The sequence below is a fragment of the Manihot esculenta genome, chromosome 16, assembly GCF_001659605.2.
Source record: "Manihot esculenta cultivar AM560-2 chromosome 16, M.esculenta_v8, whole genome shotgun sequence".
Taxonomy (NCBI): Eukaryota; Viridiplantae; Streptophyta; class Magnoliopsida; order Malpighiales; family Euphorbiaceae; genus Manihot; species Manihot esculenta.
In genome coordinates this window covers 31,611,522-31,636,427 of record NC_035176.2, presented here as the reverse complement: position 1 = coordinate 31,636,427, position 24,906 = coordinate 31,611,522, and the positions used below count along the sequence as shown (strand labels likewise).

Genomic DNA, 24,906 nt, shown 5'->3' with positions numbered 1-24,906 from the left:
TAGACTCAAGGTGCATTTTGTTAAATTTAGTCTGGTTTGTCTCTCCCTCGCTTCCTTTATTCCTTTCCCATTTTGTCCTCTAATGATATATAACCGTCATTCTGCATTTGTACTCTCCTGCCACAGTCATGCTGGCCGTACAAACGGACGTACTATGTCCTTTTTCATTGTCAGGTGGCCATTTACTTTCATCTGCCGCCATGTGGACACGATCCCGAGCGTCACGGGGTTTGTTGTCTCACGGGGCCAAAGGGATAAACATGGTCAGGCCTCCTATGCGTAGAAGGATAAACATGGTCAGGCCTCCTATGCGTTATGCGTAGACTCGAGTCCGGTCCAACTTGTCAAAGTGAAGCTTGGACATGCATGTGAAGTAAACTTATATATTGGGTCTCAATAGAGTTAAGGCCTAACCTTTCCTACACGGACTCTGTCAAGGCTAGAATATACAGGTTCCAGTTATCATCAGCATCAAAATTAAATTAGAAAGATTTTGAGTATAACTCTTCCCATCCTTCCATTATGTTTTTAACTTTGACAATAAAAAGAAAAGAAAAATAGGATTAGTCCTATTGAACTTTAATGGCAATTGATGCTCTTGCAGCTGTGAGTGTCAATTTCTAGATGTGTTGTTTCAATCCCTACACCTGCACGGCAACTTTCTCCTTCTATTTACTATCTTCAACATGCAGCTAAATTCCACCCCACCTTTCAGATATAAGCAAGTTAAAAATTGAAGCAATAAGCATATTTAAAAACTGAAATTTAATTAAAATTAAATAAAAATAATAATTGAAGAGAGAAAATAACATGTATAGTTATTTATGAAAAAAAAGCAAGTGATGTGTGAAGACACTCACTTTAAGGCAAAATATATTCCAAGTTAGATAATGATTAAGGAAATAAAAGGAAGAAGAGCTGTGGCTTTTACCCATTTTCGACTAAGCTTTGCAAATTGCAAGAAGCCAAAAGAGAAGGAATCAGAGAATAGAAGATGGCTTGTTTTTGACATTTTCCTAAGCATTCATTTGAAGTTGTCAACTTGTTTGAGCAAGTCTTGTCCTGTGCTTCAGACATGAATTACCCAACTCACTCAGATTCCAACCCAAATGTCAACTAACCGGCGCAATAGTCTCAGCTCCCATTAAATTAGCCATTTTGTCTGCTATGGATATCCCTGTGTGCTTAAGCTTTGACCTCTGCAAATATTTACATTACATAAAATAGTTTAAAAAAAGCAGACGAATTCAAACTAGTTCAATCCCTTTTCTTCCGTTGTTCTGTTTCTTATCTTGGGATTCAAAAATCCCAATTTCCCTGCTTGGCTGCCTCGATTGGAAAAGAAAAGGAAAGGAAAGGAAAGAAAATAATAATCTCTTCTCGCTCTGTTTCTGTGACATAACTTAAAGACAGATGGAAATTTCCCAACTTTTATAGCTTTCCATCTTTATGAGGCTAATCACATCAATGGCTACCTTAAAAGCCAAGCAAGAATAACAGAATACTCACAGCCCAATCTCGGAAATTAAAGAAAGCGACAACCACCACCGCTGAACCCCACAAAAAAAGTCTTCTTCTTTAGCCCACCACCTGCTTTTTTCCATCTCAGAACCGCATAATTGACACATGTCTCACATCTTCAGGGACAAAGCCCTTGGCAACTCCAAGAGACACACCCAAATCACTCCACCGGCCGTAGTCATGCCCAGTTATCCCATTGAAGACCTTCAGTCCCCTTTCTCTGATGCCGCTCCCTCCTTGTCTGACTCGGAGCTTCGAGAATCCGCCTATGAAATTCTAATTGGGGCTTGCCGGAGTTCCGGGAGCAGGCCCTTGACTTACATCCCACAGTCTGAGAGGAACGCTGATAGGGCTTCGGCTCCTGCTCTCACGCCTTCGCCTTCGCTGCAGCGGTCGTTGACGTCAACGGCTGCAAGTAAGGTAAAGAAGGCACTGGGGATGAAGTCGGGTTCGACGAAGAGGAGAAGCGATGGCGGTGAGTCAGTGATGGAAGGGAAGACTAAGAAAACGGTGACGGTTGGAGAGTTGGTTAGAGTCCAGATGAGAGTATCTGAGCAGACCGACTCCAGGATCAGGCGAGCCCTGTTGAGGATTGCTGCTGCTCAGGTTTGTGTTTGGGTTTAAAAACATGGTGTTTGGCTTAGAGATGCTGTTCTACTGAATTGAATTCCTCATGATTTGGGGGAATTATAATTGCAGTTAAGTTGAAATTTGGTAGGGAAGGATTGAAGATTACATCTTAGTTCAGTAATAGCATAATTACTGATTTTTATGAATTGTGGGGAAAAAGAAATCTTTCATTCAATAACATTTGTTTTGCTTGTGTGATTCTCTTATTGAATATGCACAATTACTGAGCTTCTGTTTATTCAATTGTCTCAGCTTGGAAGGCGCATAGAGTCGATGGTTCTGCCACTGGAGCTATTGCAGCAGCTCAAGTCTTTGGATTTTCCTAGTCAACAAGAATATGAAGCTTGGCAGAGGAGAAATTTGAAGCTTCTAGAGGCTGGACTCCTTTTGCATCCTCACCTGCCACTGCATAAGACTGACTCGGCTCCTCGACAATTCCAGCAGATTATTCGTGGAGCATTAGAAAAACCCATTGAAACAGGAAAAAACAGTGAATCTATGCAAGTTCTCAGAAGTTTAGTTATGTCTCTTGCTTGCAGATCATTTGATGGATCTACTGAAAAATGCCACTGGGTGGATGGGTTTCCCTTAAATTTAAGAATCTACCAAATACTCTTAGAGGCTTGTTTTGATGTTAATGATGAATCAATTGTTATTGAAGAAATTGATGAGGTTTTAGAACTCATTAAGAAGACTTGGGCAGTCCTTGGCATGAACCAGATGTTGCATAGTCTCTGCTTTTTGTGGGTTTTATTTCACCACTATGTTGCAACTGGCCAAGTTGAGGATGACCTATTGTTTGCTGCTAATAATCTGTTGATGGAAGTTGAAAAGGATGCAAAAACAACTAAGGACTCGGATTATTCCAAGATTTTGAGTTCCATATTAAGTTCCATATTGGGCTGGGCAGAGAAAAGGCTCCTCACTTACCATGATAGTTTTCATAGTGATAATATAGAATCAATGCAAAGTGTTGCTTCCCTGGCTGTTGTGGCAGCAAAAATAATGGTAGAGGATAGCTTTCATGAGTATCGTAGTAAAAGGAAAGAAGTTGATGTAGCTCATGAGAGGATTGAAAACTACATAAGATCATCAATGCGAACAACTTTTGGTCAGGCAAGTTCCATTGTTTCAGCATGATTTCCTTAACAATAGTAATGAAGCTTTTTATATTGGGTGAATACTTGATGCCTGTTTTCATTGAGGTTTAGGAGTTAAAAAGTGCTTTTCAGAAAAAGCACCATTTTAGAATTAGATGCTGCTAAGAAGAGTTCTTTTGTTATTTTAATATCTTTATGACTAAAACATGTCAAATTTAAGTTCAAATCAATTTTTTAGTACTCTGTTATTAATATATTTAAGAGAGTACTTTTAATCTCTGCCTTTTCCAGTTAATATTCAATCTCCATAGTGTTGGCACTGACAAGGATTTTGCCTTTTGACATAAAACAATAATTATGAAAATTTTGTGCATGTCTTTAAAGAATTTTGAGACTGTACACGACTTTCCGGACATACCCTTATCATGAGTTTTTCAATTTTGATATGGTTCAAGAAGATCTTCCTCCTTTTTCATTATTGCTAAGCATATTTTTTCTATGTGATTTATAGTATTTCTGCTTTCCATTTTTAATCATTTGTAATGTGGACCATGCCGGACTGTTGATCTTTCTATCATATTTTGTGAGTTGAGGATTCTGTTTGTTCCTCCTATGGCAGAAATTGAAGAAGTTGAACTCAAGCAAGCATTTTAGACACCAGCAGAATCCCCTTCCTGTCCTGTCCCTCCTTGCACAAGACATTACTGAACTGGCTTTTAACGAAAAGGCAATGTTTAGTCCAATATTTAAGAGATGGCACCCACTTGCAGCAGGTGTAGCAGTAGCCACCCTTCATTCTTGCTATGGGAATGAACTGAAACAATTTGTTTCGAATATTAGCGAATTGACACCTGACTCAATACAAGTTTTGAGTGCTGCTGACAAACTGGAGAAAGATCTTGTGCAGATTGCAGTTGGAGATTCAGTGGACAGCGAGGATGGTGGAAAGTCGATAATTCAAGAGATGCCTCCTTATGAGGCTGAAGCTTTAATTGCCGATCTTGTAAAGTCATGGATAAAGACAAGAATTGACAGGCTGAAGGAATGGGTCGATAGGAATTTGCAACAAGAAGTAAGATGACATTTCCTGTCAATAGTCAAGTATCTAGTTAAGAATTTATGCAATACATTGCTGTTAGACATTCCTCCCCAACCTCCTAGTTAGACCTTCTGTGACATGTAGAAGAGTCCAAGTTGATAAATACAGGAAAAACAGTAGAAACTTGAGGGTTTTTTTCTTCAAGTTTCTTTTCTCCTGATTAGCAAATTTGAAGCTCTATGGTTCTCCATGACCTTACCTTCCTTCTCTTTGATGTAGGTATGGAATCCACGGGCAAACAAAGAGCGGTTTGCTCCTTCTGCTGTTGAAGTTCTACGAATTGTTGATGAAACTTTGGAGGCATTCTTCCTATTGCCGATTACTATGCATCCGACCTTGCTTCCTGACTTGGTCACTGGGCTTGACAGAAGTCTTCAAAATTACATATTGAAGACTAAATCTGGCTGTGGTATGCAATACTTACCTGAAAATCATACTATCACTTTTAATTATAGATCTCCATAATGACAAAAAAGATTCTGTTTCATGATCTGCAGGGACCCGGAGTACTTTCTTACCTACACTGCCTGCATTGACTAGATGTACAGCAGGATCAAAATTTCATGTATTTAGAAAGAAAGAGAAGTCTCATGTAGCCCAGAGAAGGAAATCCCAGGTTGGATCTACAAATGGGGATACCTCCTTTGGTGTACCCCAGCTCTGTGTTCGTGTTAATACTTTGCAGCATGTTCGCATGCAGTTGGAAGTTTTGGAAAAGAGGACAGTTGTTCAACTGAGGAATTGTAGAGTAAGTCATGCTGATGATTTTGCTAATGGGTTGGGGAAAAAGTTTGAGCTTTCAGCTGCTGCATGTGTGGAAGGGATACAACAACTCTGTGAGGCAACAGCATATAAGGCTGTCTTTCATGATCTAAGTCATGTCCTTTGGGATGGGCTATATGTTGGAGAAGTTTCGTCTTCAAGGATTGAGCCTTTTCTTCAGGAACTTGAGCAGTATTTGGAAATTATTTCATCTACAGTGCATGACAGGGTGAGAACTCGTGCTATCACCGATGTGATGAAAGCATCCTTTGAAGGGTTTCTACTAGTCTTGCTTGCTGGAGGTCCTTCTCGAGCTTTCACGCTGCATGATTCTGAAATGATTGAGGATGATTTTAAATTTCTCACAGATTTGTTCTGGTCCAATGGTGATGGATTGCCCATTGAGTTGATAGACAAGTTCTCAACAACAGTTAAAGGTGTACTCCCGCTATTTCGTACCGACACAGAGAGTCTGATCGAGCGATTCAGAAGTCTTACTCAGGAGAGTTATGGCACTTCTGATAAATCCAGGTTTCCGTTGCCTCCAACTTCAGGCCAGTGGAATCCTATTGAACCAAACACACTATTGCGAGTTTTGTGTTGTCGGAGTGATGAAACAGCTGCAAAGTTCCTGAAGAAGACTTACAACTTACCTAAGAAACTATAACCACTGTAGATATATAGGGAAACAAAGTATTCTGATCCAAGGCTGTGAAATGATTGTTGTGGCTTCAGTAGTATGTATTTTATCCTTTCATCAAAAGCTCCAATGGGACAGATTTTGTTGGGGGAGCATTTCTTAGAGTGACTACACACAGATTGGTATATTCTTCTGAGTTTGAACTTTTCGTGAAGCCATTACCAGAGAGCTCCACAAGATTGCTTCTGCTCTTTTCTGCAGCAGAATAATAACACTGGAATTTCTGCAGACATTTGGTGGACATGGTGAGACTCTATGGCTTTTCTTTGATCTTATACTCATCCTCATTTCTCATACTATCTTCTGCTGTGGAGACTGACCGCTGATAGATGCTTGATAGTACTGTGATGAATGAACTGTTGGTTTTGAGTTTCTAGATTGACTGATTGAGCAGAATTGTATCTTATAGTTTTCTTTCAAAGGATCAAATTAAGCCACCTATTTATTAGATAATATTTCTTGGGAAAATATAATCTGAAACAGTGATACTTCTTGATGTCATTGCGCATGATCAAATTGCATATTTTAGGATCAAGCAGTGTCAGGCTACTCTCTCTCTCTCTTTCCACACTATTTTTCTTCCTTTTTTCCTTTCATTTTTCCTTCCCCGGCGACTAAAAAAATCGAACATTTCTATATAAAGCTTGTTTTATGAGCTAGAGTCACTAAGTACTAGAGTATCGATGAAAGGAGTTGGGTTGGTATGGCTGTCGGTCTAGTGGCAGTGAAATGGAGTTGAGGCAGTCACTTCATCTGAGCATCTCCAAATGCATCGACGGACTTTGCCGATCGCTATGCCATTGTCAGAGAATGAATGTTTTTAGTTATGAGACTTATCATTTGATGATGGTTATGTTTAAGATTCTATTCGAGTCCCTGTGAAAGGAGAAGGGAGAAACAGGGGAAGAAAAAGAAAAAAAAGAAAATTAATAAGAGTGGGGCAATTGGAGAAAGAGATAAATTAGTAAGGCAAAGGATAATTTAGTGGTAAAATTTTCCCCTTTTTTAAACAGTTCGACTAACAGCTAAATTAAATTACAAAACCTCTGATTTTGACAAACAAAACTAAGGACTAAATTGTCATTTTACTTCCAATAAAATAAATCCTTCAGTGATAAAATCTAATGATGATATTGTAAATATTTTACTGAAAACAAGTCATTAAAAAACATAATTTAGAAAAAGTTATTTTACTATTTTTACATTCGAACGAGCAAGACATATTTTCTTTTAAAAGTTCAATATTTAATATCCCCCAATTAATTTATTAATTTTTTTTTTCAATAATAGCTCCTATAAAAATTCAAATAACCGTGGCGATCCTCAATAGAGGTTCTTAAGATGCACAGCTCTACATGATTCTAAGATACTTGAAATTAAGATTGTCGTCTCTACACTTACAGAATACAAAGGTTTCAAGTAAGAATTTTAAGTCGATGAATTTAAATTAAAATGAAAAAAATATCGTAGAATAGATTCAAGATAAAAATGTAATTAAAATGGTGAAATGCGAAGGGGGGGGGGGGGGGTTGGGGGGTAGGGGTTAACTATTGTTAGAGGTGCCCCGAGTTGGCAAACAGATCAAAATACGTTAAAGCAATCGATATACGGGTTGCAGTTTGCATTGCTGAGTAAATTCAAAGCTATTAAATCAAGAACTGATTGGTGTTTGTTTTACATAACGTTGAGAGGAAACGCCAAAGGTCATTATAAAAGAAAGCAAAATCTTTGATTGACCATTTGCATCTCATAAGCTAAAAATAATAGACTAAGCCTGCATGATCTCTCATCTCTCTTCAAATGCTCGTTGAGTACAAATTATATATCAAATACAGTCATCTAAGAACATCAACCTGTTAAAAAGTTACCTAATGCCATGGATTCCTCTTACTTGCTCCGCTTCTTTTTGTGCTTGTTTTCTGCCAAGGGAGGCCAGAGTGGTTAAAGTAGGTGATTAGGCTATGTCAAAAATATAGTTACAACATTCAACTTTCATACATACCGATTTTGATTTTTTCGTCTTCCCTCGGATCCTGTTCTTAGGAGGCTTCAATTTGTATATGCGGACCATCCAATGGTGTGTTGTGAATGCCTAAATTGATAAAAATCATAGATACTGCACAATCAGCATATATACATTTCATAATAACAGTAACTAAGTGCACAATCAGCATATATACATTTCATAATAACAGTAACTTAATTCCAAACTAGTTGAGATCGACTGTATGTTTCCTTTTTCGCCGTTTAAGCTCTTTTAGATATTCTGTATGTTTCCTTTCTGCCGTTTAAGCTCTTTTAGACATTAAATCCCCATCAAAATCCAGAACTTGTAAATCCTTTTACGCCACTTTAATAAGGGAGTGGATAAAATTTTTAAACAATAATGTAGAGCCCAGTTTGATTCTCTTTTGGGTACTAAAATGTTGCAACTCTCGAACTTTGGGAGGCTTAACTATTTAGGGCCTGATTGTCATTGAATGCTAGAGGGGTTAGAAAACATTTTTTCACAATAAAAAAACATTATTTTAGATGTTTAAAAAAATAATAATAAAAAAGTTATTTTGTTATATTGGTATTTTTACAACTAAAAGTATGTCAAATTCAATTGTAAATCAATTTTAATACTATTTAACTAATATAGTTAAGAAAGTGCTTTTCTACTTTAACAATACCACACAAATCCTTATTTATAGACTATGCTAATGTTATGCAATTTTTGCCAAAATGTATATTAGAATCATCTGACCTCCTCAAAATGTGTGAGTTTGAAATTTTTCTTCCCAATTTCTGTTTGCCTTACTCTATCAAAACCTCTACCATCAGTTTCCACAAACCTGTAGGAGAAAAATGCAGCATAAAATTAACTCTTACTTGAAACCAAACATACACTCTTTACACAAATAAATAGGTTCAAGGCAAAATCAAACCTGTAATATGAGAGTTTGTACATAAGACAATTTAGCATGGTTGGCGTAGCCTGAGAATCTATCCGATAGTGGCCATCTCTCTTTTGACATGAAAAATGGTTAAAAAGTAGTCAAAGACACAAATGACTAGATATATTAACAAGGAAACTTAAGCATCTTTAAGACTAGGCCGCAAGAGAAGATGTATCACACATACTACATGATACAAATTTGATCCATTGCAGCAGCATCTTATTGACAAGATTCCACAGAATTTCAATCAAAAGCAGCTAGATATAAGAAGTTACCAGGTAGTCCGGCTCTTTGATATGAGGGAACACTCCCCCTCCTATACGAACCATCCACAGGAACTTATTTATGTCGTCACTGGGGTAGCCAACAAGTCCTAATCAACCAAGTAATTCATCATAAACTCACAGGTTTCCCCCTTCTTATTTTATTTTTCAATGCTTATTTATTTTATGGAGAGTGATCTGAGGAAAAATAGAAGTAAACAAACCTCCAAAAACAACTAGAACATATTTTACATCCAAGGAGTTAAAGATTTCCCAGGCTGCCTTTTCAGGAGAAGACATGGCAGTGCCAACAGTTGCAATATGTGTGTTATTCCAGGTATTATTGTCAACAATAACAGTTCGGTTAGCCATAGCAGTTGTTTGGTAACCATAGTCCCACCATGATGCAACCTGAAAGAATAAAAAACCAACCAACCGTCTTAACAAGGTTAAAGAACCTAACAGAAAAAAAGCTACATAATAGCTTGTAGTAAAATATCTAGCCAACAAATAGTAATAAAAAAATTACTAATCAGGCTGAAATCAATAAAATTATTATAGATAAAGTAGTTGAAAATGTTTCAAACTTATTTGTAAAAAGAGGGGGGGAAGGGGGAAAAAGACAGGGCATCTTATCGTAACTCTGATATCTCACACTACTTGCTTGAAAACTAGAATTTGTAACATCAACATATGGAAACCATGAGGTTTATCAAATGGCTAATTGCTAAAACACACAGGTGGGGCAAGGAGAAAGAAACTCACTTTATCATCCACATCTGTATTGTGGCTTAACCATGCATAGGCCTCTCTAAAATCATCAAAAACATGTAGACCACCATCACGTGAATAAGATGTTAAAACAATAGATGGTGCAGAATAAGCTTCTGCGGCTGCCCAGACACAATGAACCTACAAAGACAAGGGTTAGTTATCATCTGGGATCCTTTTGTTCACAAGTAAAACAATTTAAATAAGAGCAAAACAATGAGTAGAAGCAAAATTGAATTTGTTATTTGCCAGGGAATATATACCAGTATATGGAGGCACTAAAGACACTTCAGAATGATCTATACAGGAGAATGGGATGCACAATTTGCTTATTGCCAAATGTTCTTAGCATATTCATCATCATCAAACACAAAGCAAATAAGATAATAATGCACTTTACAGAGAAGGGAGAGAGGGAAAAGGCATCGAAGGAATAGAGTTCAAGAAGATCAGGTTTCCGGAAAAGCATAATTTATTGTGGTCATCATTCTCCAAGAATTTCCAAGAAAATTTGTTGGTTGGATGGCTTCATCTTATGCAGCAAACAAGCTTCAAAAGGAAACAAAAAATACAATCATAATGCCATATGAATAGATGACCAGACAAAGCAGCCCAGGAAAAAGACTGCTATGTGCAGCTCTGCTGCATCAGACCTTGGTCCTCGTACTTAGCAGGCCCATATTATGGATGGATGACTTGGCATTCTTAGATGCCTTCTATAGTGGGGGCTACAACAAAAGGATATGTTAGTCTTTCAGAACTGATCATCACATGAAGACATAACAGGACAACACCATATAATTCTTAAGCCAATATCACAAATCATTCAAGAATAACACCAGATCAACCTAAGTCAGAATCATACATCATTCAAGAATATAACTTTTTGAAATCTCAATGCGTAATGGGGTCAGAAGAGATAGAGCCCACATACCACATAGAATGCACCAAGCAACACAAGTAATAGTATACCAAAGATTGATGCCTCCAAAGGTAAAACGAGAAGCCTTTTTTCAATTTTGGTTTTAAGAGATGGTTTATCCACAATCTCTTTTTCTTTTTTCTTGTTCTTTTTTGAGGGTCGTTCTTTTGCTGTATCTTCAGTTTTCTCAACCTTTCCTGCATCATTTTGTGCGACAGCAGTACTTGAACTAGCATCCCCTGACTTAAAAATCAAAAGCATTAAATCATTGTGATTCCGGAGTTGATAAAAAAACTCAAAAATGGTTGAAAAACATACACCATAAGTATAATGGAAAAGACAGGCTTACGTCAACTTGGGATTGGGAACTCCCCAATAATCCAGGTAGCTGAAATTTAATTGATCTTGTGAAGACACTAAAAGCTTCCGAAAGGGCAATTCCAGACATGACACATGCTGCTGGAGCAAGTACTAGCATCAATCGAACCTGTAATATGATCAAAATTCAATGATCACACCCAGTGGAGAGGATACTAACTACTAAATGATGTCAGACATGCCAAAATTCCACTTACCATGACTCCAGAAAAATATACAGATGTCACAATGTAAAGGACAACAAAAGAGCTTGCATCAGATAAAGGAAGAAAGCACGCCTACCAACAAAAAGAAGACCATAATGAGACATGGCGTAAGCATAATGTTGCAGTGAAAAGCAAAATTGTGAAGAAAGCATGTAGCTTACAATAATCCCAGCTGGAACCAAGAAAGCCAGAACATTGATGTCCATGAAGTAAGATGGCCATGTAGGGGGTTGATGTTCACTAACACTGGCGATAATTGGTATGTACTTGCTTGCATAGGTTCTGTCAAATCACATATAGTATATTAAAAAAAATCGTATTGGAATAATTCATTATCTAACAATAAATTGATGAACAAACATATTTAAGTTATGTTATATGGTCTCCTAGCATGTCAAAGGAAGACAGAGAGAAGGGAAGATGTTTAGGTTGACTTGAAGAAAAAGGTAGACAACCACCTCTCTCCCACCACCACAGAGAGAGAGAGAGAGACAGAGATGACACTGGCTGATGAAGCCAGAGAGATTACAGAAACCCAAACTAAATTCTTAAATTTCCCCAGTATTGCAACTATCACAGAGAAAGTCATAAATGATGAATCTAGGTACTTACGGGTCAAGCAAACTTAAACTCCGTCCGCTCCACCCCTTTGTTGGGCTGGAAGCAACCAGCGCTATTAGAATTGCCAGCACAGCGCAACAGACTGCCCTGAAGATAACATAATGCCCAAGTTTAACATTTTTAATGTTTTATGAAAAAGTACCACACAACCTGTGTGTGTGTGTGTGTGTTCATCATTAATTCATCATGTGTCACATGTGTAATGAATTTTATACTGCACTTAAGATGCTAAATAAAAAACAGATGAGGATGGAACCTTACAGGCCAATGGATACAACAAGCGTAACAGCTACTTTGAACATTTTTGGAGAGAGAATCCCTTTGATATAATACACAAAAGCCACCACATGGATAATAATGAAAACCTAAAGAAATACAATTAGTAACAAGTAGAGAAGGCCTAAAAGAAACAAAAGTAAAATGACAAGAGAACAAGTTCACATGTAGAGATAAGGAATCTAGCTAGAAATCCAGGAAGAAACAAGTACAATCAACAGTGTCATTCACAGTATTTTAGTGTAGAAATAATTACTAGCACTTTCAAGATTAACTCGTGTCCCATTCTCTTAAAATGAGCTATACCTCTCCACACTATTGGCTTCAAAGTACCTTAAATATAAGGCAATTACACCCCAAGAAACTGCAGAAGTTGCTTAGTTTGTATCTTAGATGGCATGGCATGTGTAACCAATAGCATTGTCAACAAGAAAAGTTGCTTATAAGCTACTTAGAACTCAACTCGATAAAAGCTTTCTTGAACTCATTCATTAAATAATAATGAGCTGTCTTCAAACTTACTTTTAAAAGTTGTTTGATAAATCACCAAGACTTGAATCGAGTGAGGCTTTATTTTTTCTAGCTGATGAATCAACCTGTTAATGAGTTAATACTAATTTGATTCTGACTTTAAGTTTCACGTAGTATACTAATAGGGCAATCCTTACAAGTCACACAATCTATCAATATACACATAAATAAAAAGGTCCACAGCATACTTGTTTACTTTTAATAAATTTGTATTTCAGTTTAAAGCTTAAATCTGTTGAGAAATCCCTTGGCTCAATATCAGCAAACAAGTCAAATTTAAAGATTACATATGAGCAAAGACTAAAAATGCCAAAACTTGGCTTTCTCTGATTCATTTGCAACACCATGGACCTCTTACCTCTTTTTGGCAGTGACTCCCATGTTGAAGGAAAGTATGAGGACAATCCAAAATTATAATGGAATAAGTTGTGCTTCAAAGATAGAGGAAAGGAAAGCTTACCAAAAATGAAGCAAAATGTTCTGATGTCATGACTGCATTAAAACCAACAACAGGCACCAAAGCAGCCAATAACGTTCCCAATACCACCTGCATTAAGAAGTCACTCGTTTAACAAAGGCAAAGTAATTTCATTCATTGGGAGACAAAAAGCTGAACTTAACTTACTAATACAGGAAAGTTTTACTCAACAATGATAGACCATTGACATGAAAAAAATAATGCATTTTCTTGAAAAGAAATTCTCTAAGTTCTGGGCCTTCTGACATAAATGTCAAATAAAATGCACTATCCATGCCAACTTATTATAGTGACTCATTCCATTCTTTGCATCCCATGTGCACCAGATGCAAGGAATAAGAAGGGTATTGAAAGCTACAAAGAAACACAAAATGGCATAATTGAAAAACAATAAATCAATCATCCCCATGTAATTTAACATCACTAGCATGATAATGCATATACTGAAGAACACAAGGCAAGTCCTCTAATCATATACACTCAAAGACATGATAATGCATATTAACAACACAAGGCAAGTCATCTAACCATATACACTCAAAGACTCCTTATGTTCACAAGAAAATCTATTTTTGGGCTACTCCTCCACCACGCTTCCAAGCTTAGCTATACTGCATGCATAATTCAATACTCATACCAGAAAAGTTGATGGTTTATAGTAAACATAAACTACATGAGTGCCGCAGTTACTTACAAGGGGAGCATATGCAATGTACAACCTGGAAGAGTACCGACCAGTCACAATGCACAGAAGCACATGCATTGGAATAAGATTAATTATAAAAGTGTAACCTCCCCATGAGCAAACCTGAAAGACAAAACAGCAAAAAAATTGAGGATAAATATAATAAGGTGTTATAGGAAGCAAAGCAAACTAGCACAAGGACCTACCATGTAGAAGTATGCCAAGGCATTTAAAGTGGCATAAAAGAGGGATCCTGTATTCAATGTCTGCACATGATACAAAATCAAATTCAGTTAAGAATCAAAGACAAAAAATTATTATCTTGAGCCAATAAACAGCCAACAAGAAATGCCTTCAGTTGGTAAAACTGCTGATCATTACATTAGACTAGATGTCACTGTAACTTAGCATTTCTTAAAAGAATGAGAATTTGGTTCCTTTTGTCAGCAACTAACCTTTATATAAAGATAGAAAGTGAATATTAAAGCAAATATAGCTACAGCTTCATTATCATAGCTGCCAGCCACTGATCGAGATATATATGATGGAACCTGCAAACCAATGTGAGAAGTTAACTTCTTGTTATTGTCATACATGTGTATTGGGCATCCGTACAACACATTCTAATAGCCATAGCAGATCCTATTACAGAAGATCATTCTATCCCTGAAAATATGTACCATGTTTTTTTAGCATTTCTTTTAAATAAATGGCAACTGCAAAACTTTATGCATATAACAAATCAAATTGAGAGCAGCTTCCATCTATGGCCGGTTTGCATTTCACATATTACAACCAGACTCCACCCCAGTTAGAAACTTCAAATTAGGTCCACATAGCCACTAACCCAATTGCACATGCTAGGCCCAAAAACTAAGTTATGCCTCATTGAAAAAAAAAGTTCCAAAAAGATTGATACAATTACAGAGACATATTTATAAAATTAGGAATACCCGGTGTATGATTTACCATGGCCAAAAGAGCAGCTGCTGTCAGACCAGCACCAGCACCTTTAACTTCCTATATCAAAAGCAATTGCACGTCATCAGGCATCAGCAAATTCATCTTAAATATTCAATAAGAGAAGACAGCTACAGCACATACAAACCTTGGTCAAAAGATAAGTGGCCCATGAAGCAAATGCAGAGAAAATTGGTGCAGTGAATACACAAACAGTCTCAACGGACAAAGGAATATTCAAAGAATTCAATGCCCTGGCATCAAAAAGTAATAACTCCAGAGGTTAGCCAACAAATGATCATTAATTCATGCCGCTTCAAATGCTTTAAATGGTAGAAGACCTCTTACAGCTAATACTAGTATACTCACCACCATAGGGTGCCTGCAGTCAAGGTCAACCCAGGATAAACAGTTCCACCAATCACTCGACCAAGAGGATACCTTAAGTGAAACAAATAAAAGCATTCAACTTATAAAATCATACATAAACCTAAAAGTAAACTCTTCTACGAGAATTTATGAGTAGATAATACATTATTTACCAGGTTCGGTCATCAAACCAATTCCAAAAGTCATAAATCCCATTCTTCGTTAAAAACTGAAATCATGAAACAATCAATCCTGTCACCTTAATATCATTGTTTTAGAATATGTGGCAAATCTAATTTTGGAACTAGAATATAATGTTCAATGTGCGCTTGTATCTTTGCAGATAAATAATTGTCAGGAAAAGTGAACCTGGGTGACTCTGTAATTGAAATAAGGATCAAACTCATGAATAACACTCTCGTACTTTATGACCTGAAAATCAATCAACAAGCTTGTGAGCCGGCAAGAACTTACAATGCAAGCAACCTAACTAAATTACAAAAGTAAATTCGATTGATTAAAAAAGGAAGCAAAAGAAACAGCCACCTAGGTAATTTAAATTCTTCCCGAAAAATGAAACTAGAGAGTTGGGGTGGGCGGGGAATAAACTAAATCCTACCTCAATGTCTAGCTAAGTCAAGTCAGCCTTTCCATTTCAATGGGGGGCAAAAAGTTACAGCATTTTTTTTAAAAGAAAAATCTATCCATTTCTCAGCAATTCGAGCATAAATGGCAAATTTTCATATCTTCAGATAATTACAACTTTGAAACGTTGAACGAGAAAGAGAAACAAATAGTATATTCAAAAGTTTCTACTCAGTTTACCGTTCCTTTGGATGAGGTAAACTAAATAATGCATCAATCTATCATTTTCCTCCATTTCCAAAACAGATAAAGAGCAATTACCGAAAGTGACTGGTATTATAAGGATCGATCTACGGAATTTGAGTAACTCACAGAGAAGAGACGGATCGAGAAGGCGAGAACTCCGATCAAGAGAAGGATGAAGAAGGAGAGAACATTGCCAAAAGCATATCGCAGAGTCGTTGCCCCTATGGCGTTCTCTGGGTCCGCCATTGAGAGAGAGAGTGACTCTAAGCGCTGAGTGCAGCGGAGGGTTTTTGTAGGCCGCCGAGACTCGAGAGGAAGAGAAGACTTTGGTGGAGCGATAGAGGAGGATGAAAGAGTGAGTGAGGTTTGAGGGTGACTAGGGAGCAAAGCTGCGAAGCTCTATTCACCGATTGACAATTCTATGCCTTCTGTTTCTACGTGGCAAGACTTCATTGAGAAATGACATGGATTGGTCACAACATACGTGGTCTTCCACGTGTCTCCGGTTGATTTGCTGCCTAAGTTTTGGGTCCCGCTTATGAGGTGGAGTTCTCCCAAAGATATTACTTGACTGGTCAGCAATCGTTAAGTTTACGAAATTGTTTGGCATAATTACTTTCCGATCCTTATTTTTTAAAAAAATTACTAATTCATCTTTTTCTTAAAATATATCAATTAAAACGTATTTTACTTTATAAAATTAAAATGTATAATCTTTTTTATTAAAGGAAACGTTTTTATTAAATGGAATAAATAATATAATTATTTACATATATAAATTAAATAAATTTAAATTACAATGACTAAATACTACAACTATATTGATTGTTAATGGTTTTTATTTTACAAAATCACCGATGATATGATTTTTATAAAATATAAAAATTTTAAAATTGTATAATTTTGAAACACGGATAAGTTAAAGAATTTTTTAAAGATTTAAATATTTAATAGTAAATTTTTATTTTTATATACACTAAAGATTAAAAAAGGAAAATATATATTTGGGATGTGAATAGTGTGATTTTCTTTTAAAAAACGAATGATATTTCAAAAAATAACTTTAATTCTTACTCCATATTTTTTTTCCTCTCGTATTTGAATATAAAATAATAAAAAAACTTAAATTTTTACTCTTATATGAACAATGGAGCACTGCATTTTCAAACACAATAAAATATATTTTTTTTCTTTTTTATTTTCATGTATTTGAACAGTAATAACAAAAATAAGAAATAGAAAATATGTTTTATTTTTCAGCTTTTCATTTTACTACCCCTCAAATCAAAATTTGAAACAGGATGTAAGTGAATTAAAAGGATTAAAAAAAAAAAGGAATTTTCTTTCCTCTATCTGTATTAAGAATATAATAGAGAAAAATAGCTTTTTTAAACAGGCATTTATAATTAAAATTAATTGTTATAATAGTAGAATTCTTTTTTCCTTTAAGTTAGAGAATAAAAAAGTTATAGATAACTTTTATTTAATGCTGATGCAGCCAAAATAAATATATTTCGTGATTAGTCGGTCCTATAAAAAAAATATAGTAAGATGGATAATAATTTCAATATTCAAATTAGTAAATTAAAAGATAAAATAATTGTATGAAATTATTTAAAATTTAATAATAATTGTGTAAGAATTAGGTATATTTATCTTTAATCATTAATTTTTATATTGCAGAAGAACAGAGTTAACTATTTTAATTTTTAAAAGTTCAGTCGGTAATGACTAATTAATCAATAATCCTATAATTATAGGCGTAATAAAAAATTTACTAAATTATTTAATAATTTTATATGAAAATTTGATCTATTTAAAAAATAATAAATTTTAATGAAAAATCATTTTTTTTTAACGAGTGAAATTGATATCCTTATTATATATGATCCTATTCACCGCTTATGGCTCAATATGCTATTGTTGTGTATCTTTATATGTTTTTATACTTATTCTCTTCATCCATTTCTCTTTTTTACGTGATAGATGAAAAATATTTTACTTTTTTATTATTATAATCGATTGGCAATAATGATAATAATAATTTTAAATACTATTAATAAAAATATGTTTAGCACTGCTTTATTTTTTTGCATTTTTATGGCTAAATTATGTTAAAAAAATAATAATTCTAAACCATTATTTAATATTTTCAAACTTTTTTTAAAAATGTTTTTTTTCAACAACATTCTTAACAGCAATATCAAATATGCTAAAAAATATACATAAATATATATATTATTTACACTTATAAGTGATTTTTTTTTAAATTGCATATTTATAGTTTAAATTATAGGTTCATAATATATATCTATAACTTGTAAATTTTGCTAAACTTCGATCAATCCATTCAATTTGGTTGAATATAATTTATACTCTTATATTAATTGAGATTAACCTATTAAATACTTGAATTAAAATCTTAACATATTTGACATTGAAATTTATAAAAATCATGATAATTAAATAATTTTATAAAAAAAATATAAAAATTAATCATATATTATTGACTATACTTTATATTTTCCTGACTATGCTTTAAATTTATGTAAATTGAGAAAGTTATTCAATTTTCTTTATTTTATAACATTTTAAATCTTAATCCATAATTTTGAGTGTGTTTAATAATAAATTGAATTATTTCTTTTTTTTTTTACATAAAATCAATGATGTGATTAAATTATATTTAATTGTTAGAGTTTTATAGATTTACAATTTTGATTATGGTGTTTGATGAGCTGTGATGACCATTGGACTTCACCACCCTGGTATAAGACCTAATTCATGATAGTGACCCTGATCCAAAGGTCATAGGGACTCTTCAACGAGTAGATCTGGACCGCCCAGCTTTAAGGTCGGGTCTCTCATGGGCCTCAGTCTTTTCACACTAAGTTCGGCCCTGAAAGACTAAGTTCGGCTCTAAAAGACAGGAGAAAGAACGGCATGCCCAGTAACCTCACAGCCCTGTCTGGACGCCCGCCGGTGGAATTAAATGACCGCCTGACGTAGAGAGAGCATCTAATGCTTTCATACAGAGACGGATGACACTATAACTGAAAAATCGTTAAGTATCACTAACGGACAAAAGGAAAGGGATAAAGGGAAGAAAGCCTCTCCCTCATTATCTAGATCATCAAGTGGATATAAATTAAATATGGTGATTTATTTTTTTAAAAGGATGAGTGAAGTATATTTGGCCAATGCAATTCTAATTATTATTTTTTTAGAGTTATTTTTCAGCAGCTCATAACAATTTTAAATTTATTTTTATTTAGATGGTACTATCCTTATAAAATTTATTAGCTAAAATATTTTAAATTATTTTGTATATTAATAAATTATTTAAAATTACAAGACAAAATAATAAATTAAATATACTATACATAATAAATAAGATAAATATACTTTATTATTATGTAATAAAATTTTATATGTGCGCAGGAAAAATAATTATATTTTTAAAATGATATTTTTAAATATTTTATATGTTGTATAATAAATTAATATTTCTATATTTACTTCATTAATATAATATATATATATATATATTAAAAACATAATTTATCAAATATATAATATTAACCACCCGCTCTCGATTATCAATAATAAATAATAACTATAGACTATATCCAACAGCCAAAATGAATTAAAGCGATTCTCATCTATTAATATCAAAATATCTCAGTATCCATTTGAAAACCCTTGCACGCCTTTTTAAATTTAGGTGTCACAAGAAGTACAATATTTTTCTTCTTAAAAATACAAAGAGTTGTTTACTCATTAAAAACGGTAAGCATTTTTTTAGTAATATTTTACGTTAAAATAGAAATACAGTGTTATTTTTTATGTGCCAGTTTTTAAATAAATTGGAAAAAGTAATTTTTAAGTACATTTTATATTTTGATTTATCAATAATGAATATTTTTTAATTTTTAAATTAATTTTTATATTATTAGTAATGATTGTCCAAACCAAATCAATTAAGGTAACACATGTTTTATCTGAGAAAAAGTTAATAAAGGAAATCGAAGAGAAAGAGAAAGAGGGAGAGGGAGACAGGAAAATCAAAGAGTCGAAGGTCGATCATTGAACGATAGACCAAAGGCTTTGTTTGAGTACCGATTTGATTTTGCTTTCGTCTCTGTTGGGATTGGTTTCGTCTCCCCTGCTTATAGGCATGGGAGGGGAGCTTTTTTTAGGCCTTTTTTTGTTTTAGGGTGTCTCATCCCTTCAGTCTTCTCCCTCGACGAGATGGTGTCGTTTTCTTCTGCCTTTTGTTTTGCGGTGTTTTATTTTGCTGTTTTCAAGATTTTAGTTTCACTGGGAGGGAGTTGCATATTGGACCTGCATTGAGGGTTATGGTTTCAGTGAGTGACTGAGAAGGAATTTTATGGCAAGTGACGTCATCATATCGGGATTACACCAATGCGTTCAGTGAGTATCGCTCCTGTTGGCCGTGTTCTGGTTGGGTTCTGCGGCTTTTCCTGTCTCTAGTTGTTGTTGCCGGTGGTCTTTCTAGTTGCGCCGAGGGCTTCTTTCCTTGCTTGCTGCATGCTTGTTTTTTCTCTATTTTTGGTTATTGCTCTGCGCTTTGTTTACTCTGCTCTGGTTCTACCATTGTTTACTTTGTGAAACTTTTCCAACTGTTGTTTGATGCCTGAGTTATTAAATGAAATATTTAAAATTTAATCATTAAATATTAAATATTACTATTATTAATAAATTATTTCCTATATTTTTAAAAATCTATTAAAACGTGATTATTTTATATTTTTTAAATAAATAATCATTTTATTATTTTTTCTATTAAAAATAGATAAAAGAATAGAAAAAATTTTTAAAATCTATTTTTACCCTTCAATAAAACTCATTATTTAATTATTTAATATTATTATTATTAATAAATCAGTTATTATATTTTTTAAAATATATTAAAACGTTATTATTTTTTTTATATCTATTAAAATGTTATTATATTTTTTTATATTTATTAAATATCCTTATCGTTTTTTTTCATTAATGAAATAATCATTTCTTCTTTTCACAACAGAAAATAATGATGAAGGAGAAGAAAAATAAATAAATAAAAAGAATTTTTCTCTCTTCTTTAAGGAAAAATATAAAAAAAAATAAAAATATAATCAAAGAATAAGAGGAGGAGGAATAATGAATGAAGAAGAATATGGAGAAAAAAGAAAGAATCAATGAAAAAGCAGGAAAAAAATGAATAGAAAAAGTAGAGAATAATTTGATTTTTTATTATATTTTTAATAAAAAAAATAGATGGAATGATTATTATATTAACACGGAAAGAAAACATAAAAGTATTTTAATAGATTTTTAAAAATATATAAATTTATTATATTATTTAAAAATGATAATATTTAAAAATTAGATTGTAAATTTTTCTTATTAAATTGGTGCGGTGCTGGAGTAACGAGGCGGTGGCTGCTGGTTTCTTTGGTTTGATTTATTTGAGTTTGGGGGGTTACTTTTATTTGGTTTCTGTGTTTGGATTGGTTTGACTTAAGTTGAGTGATTTTTTTTTTTTTTATTTGGTTTCTTTTTAGTATGGGCTTTTGGCGTTTATAACCCTCTTGTTTTTCCCTAATGGACCATGTAAATGCAATCTGAGCGTGTTCAGAAACAAAAGATCGTCCTTATGCATATATATAAAAGTAAAAATAAAAATATTTTGCTAAGGAAATTCATGGGGAGAAGAGCAAGCCCAAATGCCCAATAGCTCCAACCTGATTACAGCCCAGCCTAGGTAACGAAGCTCGTTTATTGATTCTGGACAGGGACCACTGGGTCACTTGCTCCATGAGCCCAAAACAACCAATTTAATCCCACAACCACCCTAATCTGCTGATATTCGGGGCGCCGCCTCTGGTTCAGAGTGACTCGAATCCGGAACCAACGTCTGCAGAATTCAGATATTTATAGAGCTCCCATCGTCTCACGCCTCTTCAATCGGAGTCAAACGGACAGCATCAATTCATACGGCTTCGCTAAGCGCATAGAGATCAAAGAAAGCACTCACTCAGACATCCATCAAGGTTAGCCGGTAGTTTTGGATTTTTTTTACGATATAGGGTTTTTAATTGTTTGCTCGATCCATGATTTGTTGAAGACTGGTTTCGATTTTTTATTTATTTTATCGCTTGTAAACGATTCAAGGGCTTTATTGTTATATCTGTGCCTTTGAATTTCTTAAAACTAAACCTTATACGATTAGATTGTTTAATCTCAGAAATGAATTGGGTTATGTAAAACCAGGGCAAGTGCCCGTGTAGTTGTAGTTTCTTTTTAGTTTCAGGATCAAAGCATTTGTTTGACATGGGATTGGTCTCCATGCGGTTTGTTATATTTCTGTTCATGTATTGATCGAGCCTCCGGGGTTTCTGGTTGGGATTTGTCTTGGCAGGTTGCCAGATTATTGAAAGCGGGATTTCAATTTTTGTTGCAGTTGTTTGAGGAGTCATTGATAATGGCAGCTCTGAAGGACCTCCTGCCTCCAGCTAAGTCAACCTCATCAACCTATTATGATCATTCAAATGACCCTTGGTTTAAACAACGTTTCAGCTCATCTGAGTCGGAGCAGACTACTGCTGTCCATCATAAAGATGTACCTCCATACTTAGAGCGTAAAGGTTTTGTTCCCCGGAGAGTGGAGGATTTTGGGGATGGGGGTGCATTTCCTGAGATTCATATTGCTCAATACCCTCTTGGTATGGGTAGGGATAAATCTACAAAACCAGGGTCAAAGATTCTACCGTTGACTGTTGATGCCCATGGCAATGTGGCGTATGATGCAATTGTGAAGCAAAATGAGAATGCAAAGAAAATTGTTTATTCTCAACATAAGGATCTGGTTCCAAAGATTTTGCGGAATGATGAGGAGAGAGATGAGGATGATGATTTGGAGAAAGAGATCGAGGAGACAACACAGGAAACTAAGGCTGCACTTGAAAAGATTGTAAATGTAAGATTAAGTGCAGCACAACCAAAAAATGTGCCCAAACAGTCTTCAGAGTCGAAGTATATTAAGTATAAGCCATCGCAGCAATCAGCAGCCTTCAATTCAGGGGCAAAAGAAAGAATCATTAGAATGGTGGAGATGCCGGTGGACCCACTTGAGCCACCAAAGTTCAAGCATAAGAGAGTTCCCAAGGCTTCTGGATCCCCACCTGTTCCAGTCATGCACTCTCCACCTAGACCTGTGACTGTGAAAGACCAACAGGATTGGAAAATCCCTCCCTGTATCTCAAATTGGAAGAACCCTAAGGGTTACACAATTCCTCTTGATAAGCGTCTAGCAGCTGATGGAAGAGGTCTGCAGGATGTTCAGATTAATGATAATTTTGCAAAGCTATCAGAGGCACTTTATGTTGCTGAGCAGAAGGCTAGGGAAGCTGTTGCTATGAGATCAAAGGTTCAAAAGGAGATGATGATGAAAGAGAAGGAAAGGAAAGAGCAGGAACTGCGAGCATTAGCTCAGAAAGCTCGTTCTGAAAGAACTGGTGCAGCGCCGCCAGCATCAGCACCAATGCTATCTGATAAGAATGCAATGGATGATGTTGATATGACAGGGGATTATGAGCGTGTGAGAGAAAGGGAGAAGGATGTTCCCAAGGAGACGAGAGAGGAAAGGGAAGAGAGGCTGCAACGGGAGAAAATTCGTGAGGAGCGACGTAGAGAGAGGGAGAGGGAAAGAAGGTTGGATGCAAAAGACGCTGCCATGGGTAAGAAAAGCAAAATCACAAGAGATAGAGATCGTGACATCAGTGAGAAGGTTGCCCTTGGCATGGCTTCAACAGGTGCTGGCAGAGGAGGAGAGGTCATGTATGACCAGAGGTTGTTCAACCAGGAGAAAGGGATGGACTCCGGGTTTGCAACAGATGATCAATATAATGTGTATGACAAGGGCCTCTTCACTGCTCAGCCTACACTTTCAACTCTGTACAGGCCGAAGAAAGATGCTGATGCCGAAATGTATGGAGGTGCTGATGAGCAGTTAGATAAGATCTTGAAGACAGAAAGGTTCAAACCTGACAAGGCTTTTGCTGGTACTTCTGAGAAAACAGGTCCACGAGAAAGGCCTGTTGAGTTTGAAAAGGATGCAGAGGAAGCGGATCCATTTGGTCTGGATCAGTTCTTGACAGAAGTAAAGAAAGGTAAGAAGGCTATGGATAAAGTTGGTACTGGTGGAACTATGAAAGCCAGTGCTGGATCTTCAATGCGGGATGGTTATGAAGGAGGGTCAGGTAGAACTCGCATTGGATTTGAGAGGGGCCGCTAGATATCATGTTTCCTGAAGTCTTTTCTTCCTCCCCCTATGATGTATTGTTGTCCTTTCCCATCTGCAGTGTCTTACGTGAAGCTTTTCCCATGTGATGATACTTGTGCTATATATTCCTTTTCTGTAGAATTGCAATGGATTAATCCCTCTTGCACATGTTTTGTAAGAGTTGTTTTCTCTTGTTATCTTGTTTCTACTACGCTTTCTTCAACATTAGATTAAGGCTTATTAATCCATCTTATGGTAATTATTAATGGAACAAAACATACGGAATAAAAAAAATTGCAACGCAAAATTCCTACATATTGCTGTTTCTAGCATAGGCTACTTTTGATATTTGGGACTTCGGTGGTTGTATTACTGGTCTCGCACAATGACTTGGCTCCTGTTCTCTATGGTTTTATAAACCCAACCTTTGGTAAAATATACAATTTGATGTGTCACCTTATTGCGCGTTTACTCTTGCCCCATTGATTGTATGAGACCTTTTTTCTTGGCAAACAGTGGTAGGAATATCATCCTGTGTCCAGAAGAGTCTGAATCACTTTTCTTTTGAAAT

General features: G+C 35.2%; 3 protein-coding genes across 4 annotated transcripts; 2 read left to right on the top strand and 1 right to left on the bottom strand.

Annotated features, from left to right (window-relative positions):
- The first annotated feature begins 965 nt into the window (after nucleotides 1–965).
- Nucleotides 966–6,308, top strand: LOC110603618 (protein unc-13 homolog). Its single transcript, XM_021741413.2, has 5 exons — nucleotides 966–2,127; nucleotides 2,404–3,267; nucleotides 3,871–4,323; nucleotides 4,570–4,759; nucleotides 4,848–6,308. The coding sequence occupies exons 1-5, from the start codon at nucleotides 1,627–1,629 to the stop codon at nucleotides 5,777–5,779; spliced, it is 2,940 nt and encodes a 979-aa protein (XP_021597105.1). The 5' UTR covers nucleotides 966–1,626; the 3' UTR covers nucleotides 5,780–6,308.
- A 1,128-nt stretch (nucleotides 6,309–7,436) lies between these two features.
- On the bottom strand, nucleotides 7,437–16,454 carry LOC110603806 (dolichyl-diphosphooligosaccharide--protein glycosyltransferase subunit STT3A). The gene is made up of 23 exons (XM_043952080.1): nucleotides 16,172–16,454; nucleotides 15,584–15,646; nucleotides 15,388–15,443; nucleotides 15,215–15,286; nucleotides 14,994–15,099; nucleotides 14,855–14,905; nucleotides 14,341–14,436; nucleotides 14,092–14,151; nucleotides 13,895–14,008; nucleotides 13,183–13,269; nucleotides 12,177–12,280; nucleotides 11,907–12,002; nucleotides 11,456–11,576; nucleotides 11,286–11,366; nucleotides 11,060–11,197; nucleotides 10,723–10,953; nucleotides 9,783–9,929; nucleotides 9,242–9,428; nucleotides 9,030–9,127; nucleotides 8,743–8,822; nucleotides 8,562–8,649; nucleotides 7,815–7,904; nucleotides 7,437–7,731 (listed from the first exon to the last, which is right to left on the bottom strand). The coding sequence occupies exons 1-23, from the start codon at nucleotides 16,289–16,291 to the stop codon at nucleotides 7,681–7,683; spliced, it is 2,337 nt and encodes a 778-aa protein (XP_043808015.1). The 5' UTR covers nucleotides 16,292–16,454; the 3' UTR covers nucleotides 7,437–7,680.
- A 5,448-nt stretch (nucleotides 16,455–21,902) lies between these two features.
- On the top strand, nucleotides 21,903–24,532 carry LOC110603676 (SNW/SKI-interacting protein). 2 transcript variants are annotated; one of them, XM_021741503.2, is made up of 2 exons: nucleotides 21,903–22,104; nucleotides 22,515–24,532. In XM_021741503.2, the coding sequence occupies exon 2, from the start codon at nucleotides 22,536–22,538 to the stop codon at nucleotides 24,345–24,347; it is 1,812 nt and encodes a 603-aa protein (XP_021597195.1). In that variant the 5' UTR covers nucleotides 21,903–22,104; nucleotides 22,515–22,535; the 3' UTR covers nucleotides 24,348–24,532. The 2 variants fall into 2 exon arrangements, with proteins under 2 accessions (XP_021597195.1, XP_021597194.1); XM_021741502.2 differs by having other exon boundaries at nucleotides 21,904–22,104; nucleotides 22,473–24,532.
- Nucleotides 24,533–24,906: the final 374 nt, after the last annotated feature.